Source organism: Sminthopsis crassicaudata, chromosome 5, assembly GCF_048593235.1.
Source record: "Sminthopsis crassicaudata isolate SCR6 chromosome 5, ASM4859323v1, whole genome shotgun sequence".
In the NCBI taxonomy this organism is placed as follows: Eukaryota; Metazoa; Chordata; class Mammalia; order Dasyuromorphia; family Dasyuridae; genus Sminthopsis; species Sminthopsis crassicaudata.
Genome location: NC_133621.1, coordinates 225902197 through 225916401, shown reverse-complemented (window position 1 = coordinate 225916401; position 14205 = coordinate 225902197). Strand labels below are relative to the sequence as shown.

The window sequence follows — 14205 nt, the reverse complement described above, 5'->3', positions numbered from 1 at the left end:
AAATCATTTTTAGACTGAATGACTTACTTAGCCCAAGTCCTTCCAAGTTATCTGGTAGTATCCTCCCTCCTTTCCCCACAAAAGTTACAAAAGGCTACAGTTATATTCTAAGTCCTGATCAAAAAAGATGTTCTCTGGAGCCACCCAAATGTTTGGCTATATTTTTGTGTCTAAAAATACTTTACCAAATCTTTCTCTTTAGCTCTCCTCAGTCCTGGAGTCAAACATTGTCATATCTTCTGAACTTGCCTTTTAAAAAATTAGTGATAGCTTTTGTTTTTATATCACCTAAATGTCTCCTTGTGTCCTTTCCCTTTCCCCATCCCAGAGAACCATCTAGTGGTAGGCTGGTAAATGTTTAACAACTGGCTTTCCAAGGGGAAAAAGATACACTGTAGGCCTTATAAGATTAATCTGTATTATTAGCATTTTCTCCATCACTTTCTTAAGTTTAGACAACCAAAAAACAAAAACAAAAACAAAAAAAAACTTGATTAGTAGCATTTGCAGATTTCCAAGGTATAATTGTTCACTTCAATCTTTTAGTAATCAACTCTTTCTTTGGAACTGGCTCCAAATACATCCCTCTATAAGTGCTATTCTTTTATTATTATTATTATTATTATTACTGTGTGTGTGTGTGTTTTGTGAGGTAAGTGGGGTTAAGTGACTTGCTCAGAATCATACAGTTAAGTGTCAACTATCTGAAGCCCTTGCAAAACCTTGTGCTCCAAATTTTTCTCCCTCCCTCCCCATCTCCTCCTTCTCCTAGACAGCAAGCAATCTGATATAGGTTACACATGTACATTTCTTCTAAACATGTTTCTGCATATATCATGCTGACCAAGAAAAATCAGATCAAAAGAAAAAATGAGAAAGAAAGAAACAGAAACATCAAAGGTGAAAATATTGTGCTGCAATCCACATTCAATTCCCACAGTCTTCTCTCTGGGTGCAGATGGTTCTATCACAAATCTAATGGAATTGTCTTAAATCACCTCATTGTTGAAAAGAACCAAGTCCATCACAGACCACCATCACATAATCTTGGTCAATGTTTTCTTGGTTCTACTTACTTCACTCAGTATCACTTCATATAAATCTCTCCAGGCTTTTCTGAAGTCAGTCTGCTCATCATTTTTTATAGAACAATAATATTCCATAACATTCATATACCATAACTTATTCAGCCACTTCCCAACTGATGGGCATCCACTCAGTTTCCAGTTTCTTGTCATTACAAAAAGGGCTACTACCAGCATTTTTGCACATGTGGCTCCTTTTCTCTCTTTTATGATCTCTTTGGGAAACAGACCCAGTACAGACAATGCTAGATCTAAGGGTATTGTACCATCCTTTATAACAAAGAAAATTTTTTTCCTGAGGCAATTGCCCAGGGTCACACAGCTAGGAAGTGTTAAGTGTCTGAGGTCAGGTCTTCCTGAGTTCAAGACTAGTGCTCTGTCCACTGTGCCACCTAGCTGCCCAACAAAGAATTTTTTAAAAGACAAAGTAGAAAAAGTTGTGGTGGGGAGACTCAATAAAACTGATCAATATGTCAACCTCCCCCCCCCCAATATATATAATAATTTGAACAATTTTTCAAAAGGCACATTTTCTTTGTTTCCTCCAAACTGTGTTTTTCAATAGCTATACTTCTGGCTATCCCCTGAAGAGCTGTCTCAATTCAATTCATTGTTTCTTTCTGATTTTAAAATTAGGTTCTCTATCCTCCCTTTTTCCAATCACATTCATCTAATTTACCTTACCTTCTCTTCTTCCTGTCACTTACCAATCACTCTGACAAAATTGGGTTCTCCCCAGCTACATTTACCTATTATGCTATAACTCTTGTGTCACATGGAGAAGGGAGATTATTAATTTTATATTTTCACTCAGGATATTGTCCTCATTCCTTTCTGGCCATAGCCTTCCCACAGAGCTGCCTCCCTAGCTCAAGTTCCGAGAGAGGATTGGAAAGTAGGACAGGGAGAGTGTGAGGGCATTTGAATGAAGGTCAGTTTTTTCTTCCTATCGCTTTTCTTCCTTTTATAAAGTTTTTCTTTTGAATTGAACAAACACTAAATAAAATGAGTATTCCATGTACATAGTATAATAGAGAAAAGAGAATTGTACATGAAATTGTCTCTATTGTGTACTGCTTGCTTTTCTTTTTAAGTATATAATAAACACAACCTGTAGTTTCCAAAGTGGGCCTGCTTGTCTTTGATTCTTCCTGGCTGAGATTCTGTTTTCTTTTTCTGCATTAAAAGAAAATACTTCAATGTCTATCTTTACTTTCTATTTTTTTGAGAACCCTATGTGTAGCCCTACTTCCCCTCCTCTGCTCACCAACGGAAAAAGAGAAAACATCTTTTTTTTTCTAATTTAAAAAAATATTTTATATTCCCAAATACATGCAAAGATAGTTTTCACCTTTGTAAAACCTTGTCTTCCAGATTTTTTCTCTCTTTCTCCTCTCCTCCCTCTCCCCTAGATAGCAAGCAATCCAATCTAAGTAAACATGTGCAATTCTTTTAAACATATTTCCATATTCATCATCTTGCACAAGAATAATCAGATCAAAAGAGAAAAAATCACCAGAGAGAGAAAAAAAAAAACAAGCAAACAAACAATAATAACAACAAAAAAGGTAAAAATGTTTTTGATCCACATATAGTGTCCACAGTTTTCTCTCTAGACATGGGTAGCATTTTCCATCACAAGTCTATTGGAATTGCCTTGAATTCCATTGTTGAAAAGTGCCAAGTCCATCATAGCTGATCATCATATAATCTTGTTACTGGGTACAATGCTCTCTTGGTTCTGTTCATTTCATTTAGCATCAGTTCATGTAAGTCTTTCTAGATTTTTCTGAAATTAGCCTGCTCCTCATTTCTTACAGAACAGTAATATTCCATTGCATTCATATACCATAACTTATTTAGCCATTCCTCAACTGATGGGCATCTTGTCAATTTCTAGTTCCTTGCTACTACAAAAAGAGGTGCTACAAATATTTTTGCACAATTAATATGCATCTTTAAGCAAAACAGATCGTTATCCTGTGAATACATTTTCCTTCTTTCTCTGTAGGTGCACCTCAACCTTTTGGACTTAGCATCTGGAATTCCGGCCACTCAGAGTCAGAAGATACATGGTCAGTGAAGCTCTTTCTTCTAGGCAAAAGGGTTTTTGGGGAGTGGGAGGTGGTGAAGGAGACTACTTTGCCAACTTGCACTGGAAGAGAGAAGGGAGCTGGAAAAGAGAATTGGAAGCCCTGGGGACTTATAAGATCTAAGAATTGTCTCATCTTTTACTCTTAGGCTGTTGGTGGATAGGTGTTGCCTTTGGAAGAAGTTTGGGAACATAATAATTAAAATCCAGCCCATTAATTAAGTCCTTTAACTGAGAGATAGATTGTATGTAGTGTATAAAGAGCTACTCTTGTGTTTGAATGAACTGGGTTCTGGTCCATACTAGCTAAGTGACCATCAACAAATCTCAGTGCTTTAGGCCAGTGGTGTCAAATTCAAATAGAAACAGATCCTTGTGGGTCAAAAATAAACATAATTTTAAAAGTTGCATTTATATTTATTTTATTAAGCATTTCCCAATCACATTTTAATCATATTTGGAAAGAACTTTGTGGCGTATACATATACATATACATATACAAACAACTCATGCAAAAAAGTAATATGTGACAAAAGTATAAGAAAGCAAATGTTCTATGAGATCCACGCAGGGAGACCAGGAGGATTCTGATACTAGTGATGTGAAACTAAAGGAGGGCCAAGTGACTTGGACTCCATGCCTTCTCTTGCCCAAAGGGATTAACATTTTGTTCTTATCTCTCTCTTACCTCGTCATTGCTTTTTCTTTTCCTTCCTTTTATCTCCTCCCTTCCTCCTCCCTCCCTCCCTCCCTCCCTCTCTTCCTTCCTCCCTCCCTCTCTTCCTTCCTCCCTCCCTCCCCCCTCCCTTCCTTCCCCCTCCCTCCCTTCCTTCCCCCCTCCTTCCCTTCCTCCCTCCCTCCCCTCCTTCCCTTCCTCCCTCCCTTCCTCCCTCCCTTCCTCCCTCCCTCCCTCCCTCTCTTCCTTCCTTCCTTCCTTCCTTCCTTCCTTCCTTCCTTCCTTCCTTCCTTCCTTCCTTCCTTCCTTCCTTCCTTCCTTCCTTCCTTCCTTCCTTCCTTCCTTCCTTCCTTCCTTCCTTCCTTCCTTCCTTCCTTCCTTCCTCTCCCCTTCTCCTCCATTCTTTCCTTTTTCCTTCCCTCTTTCCATCTTCCCTTTTCTGTTTCTTCTGTACAGAACTGGGGGAAATTACCAACTTGAGAGTTAACTTCACCAGGCTGGCTTCAGTGCCCCAGAGAGGCTACCACCCACCCAGCGCCTATTTTGCTGTGTCACAACTGAGTTTACAGGGGAGCTGCTTCTGCTATGGCCATGCTGACCGCTGTGCTCCTCTCCCAGGCATCCCTGCTGACCCCTCAGCTAGAGTCCAGGTGACAACCCTGGGGAGGGAGGAGGATTAAAATTATAGAAAAGGAGAGTAGGGAGGGGGCATAGGAGACACTTTTCTAAAGCCAGCAGTATCTAGTGGAGAAAGCATGTAGTTCTGGTTCATCTTGACCCATTGTATTCTTTGAGTAACTCATTCTTCCATTCTGTTTTCCCATCCATAAAATAGGGGCACAGACTCCCATTCCCCAATTTAGAAGTGTGGTTGGGAGAAACAGGAATTAAAACTATGAAAGGGCTTTTGGTTGTAAAATTAGATAATATGAGCACAAAGAGCATTCATCTGAATCAAGTGTGTGAATTCATTGTAACTATAGCAACACCATTGCTGGGATGGAAATATGGAGAGAGAGTGCATCATAAGACAAGCATATAGAATCATTCAATCAACCAACACATATTTTGGCTCACTGTGAGGAAGAACTTTCTAAAATGAGAGCACTGTTGTTGGATTCAGAAGGCTCTGAGTTCAAATTTGGCCTCAGACAATTGACCCTTATTAATTGAGTCAGTCATTTAACCCCAACTGCCTCACCAAAAGTAAAATAAATGAGGTTTGCCCCTAGATGGGCTGCTTCACGAATAGGATGATTGCCTAATTATAGTAGATTTTTGCAGAGACTCGACAATCACTTTTTCAGAATGCCCTGGAAGGGATTCCTACATCAGATGAAGGATTATATTTGTTAACCTCTCTGTCCCTTCCAACAATAGGATTCCATGATTCATTTACTGAGGCCTGGCTTATGCATAGCACTGTGCTAGGTGACATGTGAGATCCATATCCTCACATAATTTATAATGAAGTCGGGGAAATATGAATTACACCCATTAAATAAATGATAAAAATGATACCAAATTATGTTTATCGACTACCATTTCACAAATCATGTGCATGAAATGAATATTGGAAAAACTGATGCTATTGATATTTCCCTCTGAAATATAAACTATGAAATTATGTAGAGATAAAAATGTTTATTACATAGATTAATACTGTTGTTTGGAAATAGGGTTAATTTTCTCTATTTTCTCCAATTTTTTTTCACAAATATCCTCTTACATTTAAACCTCTGATTTCAGCAATGCTTTATCCAAATATTTTAAATCCCCAAGTATTCTTGGCCAAATGAATTACAGACTTATGAATTCCATAGGATTTCAGAACAATGCAGAGTGGTTGGAGTCATCATTGAAAACTTTATGGAGGCAGCATTGTTTGTGCCAGTCTTAAAGGGTGGATAGTATTTAGCCAATAGGAAGGAGAAAACAAATTATTACTGTCACTGATTGAAATTATTTTTCCAAGGTCCATGATGTCTGCGTTTGCCAGCATAATACTGCTGGTCTCAACTGTGATCGCTGTGCTCCCTTCTACAACAACCGGCCCTGGAAAGCTGCTGATGACCAGAATCCTCATGAATGCCAGAGTATGATTATGGGCCTGGGATATCCCTTCTTTCCTCAGAGGAGCTATGTGCCATTGGAGAAGTCACTGATCCCCACTAAGTAGTGGGGAATTAGTAGTCCCATTAGAAACACGAGATAGTCATTGTTGACAATGCTTTTTCATCTCAAATTCATACCATTGTGGCTGCAATCTGAGTCAACTTCATTCTGGGGAATGAGGGAAAGTTATAGCTTCTTCCTCCTCCTCCTTCCTTCCCTCCCTCTCTCCCCTTCTCCTCCCTTCCTTCCTTATTTCCTTCCCTTCCTTCCTTCCTCCCTCCATCCCTCTCTTCCTCCCTCCCCCTCTTTCCCTTCCTCTCCTCTCCCCCTTCCTTCCCCCAGTAAGAATGAGGTAGAGAGAAAAAAAAAAAGGAGAGAGAGAGAGAGACAGAAACAGAGTCAGAAAGAAAGAGAGAGAGAGAGAGAGAGAGAGAGAGAGAGAGAGAGAGAGAGAGAGAGAGAGAGAGAGAGAGAGAGAGAGAGAGAGAAGAGAGAGGAATATAGGTTGAGCAAATCCCTGGGAGAGCCCACAAACAGACTCAATAAAATTGGGATCCTATATCCAATAGCTCTCAAAGGGCATATTAAGGCATAAGAGGGTATTGTGAGTTTCTCTTGGCATGTAATAATTGCATGATGCTTGGAATTAATTATATGTGTACATATACACTTCATGTGTCTCTCATAGTATGCCATACTTGTTTATGACAAAGCATGAGCAAAAAACACTTGGAAGCTACTGCCTTGGTTCAAGTGGCTCCTGCTTACGTCTTTTCCTGTTCCAGGGTGTGACTGTAATGGGCATTCGGAGACCTGCCACTTTGACCCAGCTGTATTTGCTGCCAGCCAGGGGGTGAGCGGAGGTGTGTGTGACAATTGCCAGGACCACACCGAAGGGAACAACTGTGAGAGATGTCAGCTGCACTACTTTCGGAACCGCCGCCCAGGTGCTCCCATCCAGGAGACCTGCATTCGTGAGTCTGCTCCCTACTTCTCTCTCTCTACTGGGGAAGGAGCTGGGGTCCTCACATTGGGTCTAATCTTGATTGAGAGCTCAAAGTCTATGAGCCCTTTGATCTCAGAGGCTAGATGAATGAGGAGGAAGACTCATAGAGTGTGAAAAGGGCTCCAGTTTATTATGCCCTACAGACTTGTGGATATACATTTTTGCAAGCATGATCACCATGGGTTTTGCATATGCATGTTATCTGCCAATGGGAGGAGAGCGGATCCAGCAATTCAGCAGTCCACTCACAGGAGAGAGACTCTGTCAAGGCATCCCTGCTTACAAGCAACTATGCTGTGATCCTCAGAGCGAACCTTTTCCCATGACATCACTGCTCCTTGCTCAATAAGGACATTTCTGCAATGTGGCAGAAAACTTATCACACCAAAGCTCGAGGTGGCTCTGTACTCCCTCTTGGCAGGGTCCCATACCCTAGCCCTGAAAAGTTCCCTTTGGCACAAAAGGCAACAGGTTCCTAGGAAAAACAGGAGACTGAACTGTGCTATCTCTGCTTCCACTGTCTGGCAATAGGCTCAACCAGTCAGTGCAGTGGGTAGAGTATTGGACTTAGAGTCAGGAGTTCTAGAATTTGAATCCTTCCTCAGATATTTATTAACTGTGCAAGTTATCTAACCTCAGTTTCCTCATCTGAAAAACAGGGATAATAATAGCACTTCACATAATTGTTATGGGGGTCAAATGAGATACCATACATAAAAGGGCTTTGTAAATCTTAAAGGACTATATAAATGTTAACTGTTATTATTATCAATAGTAATTCAATAAACATTGTAATGATTCCCTGCTTCTGGAGGAACTCTCAATTTTTTGGGTAAGTAAAAAATATGGTTTCATGAAAGTGACTTATAAAGTCACATGGAAAAACAGCTTTTGTTGTTCAGTCATTTCAGATTCTTTGTGATCTTATTTGAAGTTTTCATGGAAGAGATTCTGGAAGATTTTGCCATTTCTTTTGCTAGGTAATTTTACAGATGAGGAAACTGAGGCAAACAGTGTGACTTGCCCAAGGTCACACAGCTAGTGTCTGAGGCCAGATTTGAACTGACTCCACTGCAAACAATGTAGTTATTGCCAAAAGATCCCTCATGAAGGGATAATCTGAATTTGCTGTGTATTATCAATGATGACTTCTTGAAGAGGAATTTGGCTTTTTAAAAAATTCTGAACTTTATAAACATCAGATAAAATGGACATTTCCATATACATATCAGAAGACCAGATAGTACACAAATCTGCAGAACTCTGCTATGTACAATTTGCTTCTCTTTCTAAATATAAGTCCAACTAACATTTCAAGGCTGTTCTGCTTATCTGCGTTTCATTTCGGAGGAAGTGTCATTTTCAGTGGGGTCTGGGAGGAAATGATGGTTGCAGATTGTCAGGGAGGAAGGGAGATAGGGGGGAGTCTACTTTTTTTTCTCCTCTCTGCCTCATTCTTACTGTGGATAATACTTCTGTGCCATCTCCTCAGCTTGTGAATGTGACCCAGATGGGGCAGTGCCTGGAGCTCCCTGTGACCCACTGACTGGACAGTGTGTATGCAAAGAGAATGTGAAGGGAGAACGCTGTGACCTGTGCAAGCCTGGTTTCACTGGACTCACTTATACCAACCCACAGGGCTGTACTCGTAAGTGGGAGGCTAGAGCATGAGGGAGGAGAATAGCAGGGAGAGGATATGTCTTGCTGGAGGTGAAATGGGAGGTGATTAGGTCTGGGGTTGGGGAACTTTATATCATCTAGAAGCCACAGTGGAAAGAATTCAGGACTTTATGACTTGGTATGATCTTGGGCAAGTCACAGATTGCTTTCATACCACCACCACCACCACCACCACCACCACTACTACTACTACTACTATACTACTATTTCTCCTCCTCCTCTTTTCTTCTCCTTCCACTTTCTCCTCCTCATTCCCCTTCTCTTCCTTCCCCTCCTCCTTCTTTCCCTCCTTCCTCTATTCCTTTTCATCCCCCCATCTTCCTACTTCTTTTTCTCTTCCTCCTTCTTTTCATTCTTCTCCTTCCCCTTTTTCCTCCTTCTCCTCTTTCCCCTCTTCCTCCTTCCTCTCCTCCTCATTCCCCTCATCTTCCTACTTCTTTTTCTTCCTCCTTATTTTCTTTCTTTTTCTTCTTTTCCTCTTTCTCTTCCATTTCTTTCTTCCCCTCCTCCTTCTCTTCCTCTCTCTCCTCCTTCTCTTCCTTTCTCTCCTCCTTCTCTTTCTTCTTTTTTCTTCTCTTTACCCTTTCTCCTCTTTCTCCTCTTCTCTTCCCCCTAATCCTCATACCTCTTTTTTCTTCTTTCTCCTCCTCTTCCTTTCCTTCCTCCTTCTCTTCTTTCTTCTCTTCTGATGATCCTATTCCAACTCCATTCAGAAAATTTGAGGAGGGTTTGATTGAAAAGTTGCAGTCCAACTTCTGCAGAAGAAGGAATGCAACTTCTCAGCATTCAGACTTCTTGCCTTCCTGGGGTTTTGTCAGCCCTCACCGCCTTACCTATTTTTCTCCTTGCTTTCTCATCACTTTTGTCTAAAACTGAGAGACCGTACCACTTAATTCCAGCAGGTGGCAGCACAGGTTTAGGTTTCTTTCTAACACTAAGGGACAAGGGATGACGGAGTAGATCAGAGCAGGTCTGGCTGGAGCTTTCAAGGTTGGGGAGTGGCAGGAGAGCAATCTGTGTTCAGCCCATTCCTAGCATCCACAATGCATCTGCCATTTAGAGGGTGTTTCTGTTGGTCTCTCCATCCAGGGACATCTCTGGGGGAGTCTCCATCAGCCCCAGAGGCTCTTGGGCTGGGTGGAATCACTCCTCACACATCCCAGGCATAGTGCTACCTCTTGTCCTGCAGGCTGTGACTGTAGCATCCTGGGATCTCGGCGAGACATGCCCTGTGATGAGGAGACTGGACGTTGCCTCTGTCTGCCCAATGTGGTTGGTCCCAAGTGTGATCAATGTGCTCCCAACTACTGGAAGGTGGCCAGTGGCAGGGGCTGTGAGCCGTGCAACTGTGACCCTCACAATTCCTACAGCCCCCAGTGTAACCAGGTAAGGAAGTTAAAGGAGTCCTTTGGAACTGGCAAAGGCGGGGGTCCCTTTGGTAGAGCGGTCCTCCCCATAGAGGTATAAAGTATGCAGCACTGAACCTCAGTCATTGCTCAATTAGCTTCTCCAGTTGAAAGGAATTAGAAGACCCAAGGTCTAAATCCCAGCTTTGTCCTTGGGAAAACCATTCACTCACTCAATCAATAAGTATTTATTAAATGCCCTTTAGAGGTCACACATTATGCAAGGTGCTGGGAATGCCAGTACAAAGAATGAAACAATTCCTTCTCACAAAGAGCCAACTCCCTGTCCTAATGGGGAAAACAACATGTGAAAATAAATGTGGTATAAATATTATACAAAATAGCAACATACCATGTAGCTTGGGAGTACAGTCACTGGCAGTTGGGGGGATCAGGAAAGTCTTAATACAGAAAATGGGGCTATAGCTATGTTAAAACTGACCTCAGTTTTCTCATCTGAAAAATTGAGATTTTCTAAATCTGGGATTCTCTCTGGTAAGAATTTAAGTTTCTTAGCCCATCTTTGGAACCAACCCAGGCTATTTCATTTTAAAGCTTTTCTCTTCAAAGCTTTCCCTGATCACAAACGCTGTGTGAAGCACTAAGTCCCTTGGTTTTCTTAATTCCTGAGTTGACATATCTTTGCCTTCAGAGATCAGCTCTAACCAGTCCCTGATTACTTTCCCCTTCTTCTGCCACCATAACCAGACATTTAAATCTGGTATTTACTCACCCTCTCTTTTCATTCTTCCTCATATCTACCATACACTCCACACCATAAATAGTTTTTTTGGGACTTGTTTTTTTAAAATAGTATTTTATTTTTCCAAATACATACAAAGATAGTTTTCAGCATTCACCTTTGCAAAACCTTGTGTTCCATTTTTTTTTAACTCTCTCCTCTTCCTCTTTTCCCCAATACAGCAAGCAATCCAATATAGATTAAACTGGAACAATTCTTCTAAATACATTTTCATATTTCTCAAGTGGCATAAGAAAAATCAGATCAAAAAGGAAAAAAAAAACATGAGAAAGGAAAAAAAAACCCTAGTAAACAAACAACAATAACAATAACAAAGATGAAAATATTATGTTTTAATCCATCTTCAGTCTCCATTTTAGGACTTATTTGTGAGGAAATTGGTTACAGAAATCCACAAACAATACATCCAGGAATGGGAATTAGAAGTGTGGGGGCAAAAAGAAAATTACAGAGTTTCAGACTGAGGGATACTTAACTTCTAATTACTTTTCAGTTTCCAGGACTTACACTTAGCTATTGGATTTCCACAGCCAGGAAACCCATTTGTGATTTCTAAAGAGAATGAAACCTTTCACCCCAGAACAACCCCTTGAGGAATTGAAACTGGACCTCCAAATCAAACTCAATGGTCCATTCTGCAATCCCAGAACCCCTCTCAGTCAATCAGTAAAATTCCTCATGGAATGCCAAGATTTAGGATATTTGGCCTAAATTTCTAACCAACCAATCAACCAATAAACATGCATTGATTATGTATCTACTACCTGCCAGAAGGTAGAGATACAGAGAAAAATTGAACTTTCCAGGAGTTTTTACACTTCCAGGAAGACAATGTGTACATTTATAATTATGTAGAGAATAAATATAAAATAACCCCAAAGTAATTTAGAGATAAAACGCACTAGCAATGGTGGTGGTGGTGAGGAGGATGACACAAAAGGCAGTGCTTGATCCGAGCCTTGAAGGAAGTAATGAATTCCATGAGGAGGAGAATGAGCTGGGAGTATTTCTAGTCACGGTAGATTGCAGTGCAAAGGGAGGGAGATGTGAGGGAGAGCAAGAAGGATAGTTTGGCTATACCATAGAGTTTGGGAAGAGGAAGAATGTTTAATGAAGAAGGGCTAGGTTGGGCAGAACTTTAAAAGCCAAACAGAAATAATTATTTTTCATTGTAAAAGCAATAGGGAATCGTTGCAATTTTTAAAATCTGGAATGGCACTATCAGATCTGTGCTGGAGAAAAAACACTTTGGCAACAATGTGGAAGATGTTTTAGAATAGGGAAAAGACAAAGGGGAGACCATTGGAGGCCAATGCAATAGTCCAGGAGAATAATGATGAGAGCTTTCACTAGAATAGTAGCTGTGTGATAAGTGAGAAGATAGATTCAAGAAATGTGGTGATAGAAATGTGGCAATGAGGATATCCTTGACAGAAAAAGAGAAGCTAGGAAGGTTTGGGGGAAGAGATAATTATTTCAGTTTTGGACATATTGGGTTTGAGATGCCTTCTGGAACATGCACTTCTTTTCTGAGGCAATTGGGGTTAAGTGACTGCATAGGGTCACACAGCTAGGAAGTGTTAAGTGTCTGAGGCCACATTTGAACTCAGATCCTCCTGACTTCAGGATTGGTGCTCTATCCACTGCACCACCTAGCTGCCCCTGGAACATGCACTTTTAAATGTCTATTAGATGGTGCTTTGGGACTGGAGCTCAGGAGACAGTTCTCTTTCATTCTGCACAACGATGAGACCAAACACAGAGAATAATATGAATATCAGGTCTTGAGGGGAATCTAGGGGTCAGCTAATGTCACCCCTCACTCAATACATAAAGAAATTAATACCCAAGGATAGTAAATGATCTGTTTAGGGCCTCAGAACTAGAGAAGGATAGGGCCACAGAACTAATTAAGTTTAGAATTAAAGTCTCTTGCTTTCCAAATCAATTTTCTTTCCACTATACTGGATTTACTTCTCAGACCTTCTCCTATCTCACACTTGTTGGGACAATACTACAGAAATCTCTCTCATAGGTTGGTTGGTCTAACCTTCGGCAAAATCTAGGCTTGCCATGCTTTCTTCAGAACTTGAGAATTGTCTTGATCTAGATTTGGCCACTGGACTAGATGGCTCTGGAGGGGAAAGTGAGGCAAGTGACCTTGCACAGCTCTCCCTCACTTAAACCCAATTCACTTGCATGTCATGGTATCATCTCCTCTTTGAGGGGGACAAACAACAACAGCCTTATTATTTGAAGGCAATTCCTATAAATCACATTTATATTGTAGCTGAGAGTCTAAAGCAGAGGGAACCAGAGCTGCCTGGTTCCTAGCTTTACTGTTCACTGAGCCTGGGATATGACAGGTGCCCCATCTCAGGGAGGTACCTCTTGATATCATTCTTCTCCTGGCATAGTTTACAGGTCAGTGCCAGTGCCGGGAAGGATTTGATGGTCCCACGTGCAGTGCTGCATCTATCCGCCAGTGTCCTGATCGGTCTTATGGAGATATTGGGACAGCATGTCGAGGTACTTCCTATCCAGAGTATTCTATATCTGAGAGTGTGTATGTGTCTATGAGCATGAAAGGCGGGGTGGGATAGAATGTTGGAACTGAATTCAGGACCCTTTACTAATTGTCTAAGCATGGACAAGTCACAGACTCAGTGAGACTCAATGTCTTCATCTATCTATGAAGTGATACCTCTAATACCCATCTTACAGGGTTATGGAGAAGCTCAAATTTATGTAAAGCATTTTGCAAACTATAAAATGCCATATAAACATTAGTTATTATTATTAGGTCTGTGTGAACATGGATGCAACACTGCATATCTACTAGTTGATTGATAAGTATTTCTTGATCAGGAACAGCTAAGTGGCTCAGTGGATAGTTCAAATCCATCCTCAGATACTCATATATCTCGTGTGCAACTCTGGATAAGATAATTAACCTTATTCAATTTTATAAAATGATCTGGAAGAGGAAATGGCAAAGCACTCCAGTATCTTTGCCATGAAAATCTCAAATGAGGTCATGAAGAATCAGAAATGAATGAAAAATGACTAAACAAAAACTTCTGTGCACCATGATACATAAGCTGTGTATAGGAGTTGAGGACACAGAGATAAAAGTGAATACCGTTAAGAAGCTGACATTCTATTGGTATTGACAACATACATCTATATAAGCATTACAAAATATATAAAATATATCCAAGTAATTTTTGAGAGGCGCAAAGAATGACTTCATATAGCAAGTGCTGCGTGAGGATTCAGGCGTGGAGGAGGTGGGAGTGGAGGATATGGTGGTGTGTAAGTCAGTGTTTATGTGGTTATGCAGGGAAATGATTACATAATAGATGCAGGCCTCGCCTCTCTT

At 40.8% G+C, this 14205-nt stretch overlaps 1 protein-coding gene across 3 annotated transcripts in view; it reads left to right on the top strand.

Annotated features, from left to right (window-relative positions):
- Positions 1-14205, top strand: part of LAMB3 (laminin subunit beta 3) — a 64831-nt gene that overhangs the window by 33137 nt on the left and 17489 nt on the right. For all 3 annotated transcript variants that reach the window (XM_074270167.1, XM_074270165.1, XM_074270164.1), the window contains 7 exons: positions 3097-3160; positions 4310-4503; positions 5829-5949; positions 6754-6942; positions 8467-8622; positions 9844-10040; positions 13241-13352. In XM_074270167.1, coding sequence (XP_074126268.1) covers positions 3097-3160; positions 4310-4503; positions 5829-5949; positions 6754-6942; positions 8467-8622; positions 9844-10040; positions 13241-13352 — 1033 coding nt within the window. The remainder of the gene's footprint in view (positions 1-3096; positions 3161-4309; positions 4504-5828; positions 5950-6753; positions 6943-8466; positions 8623-9843; positions 10041-13240; positions 13353-14205) is intronic.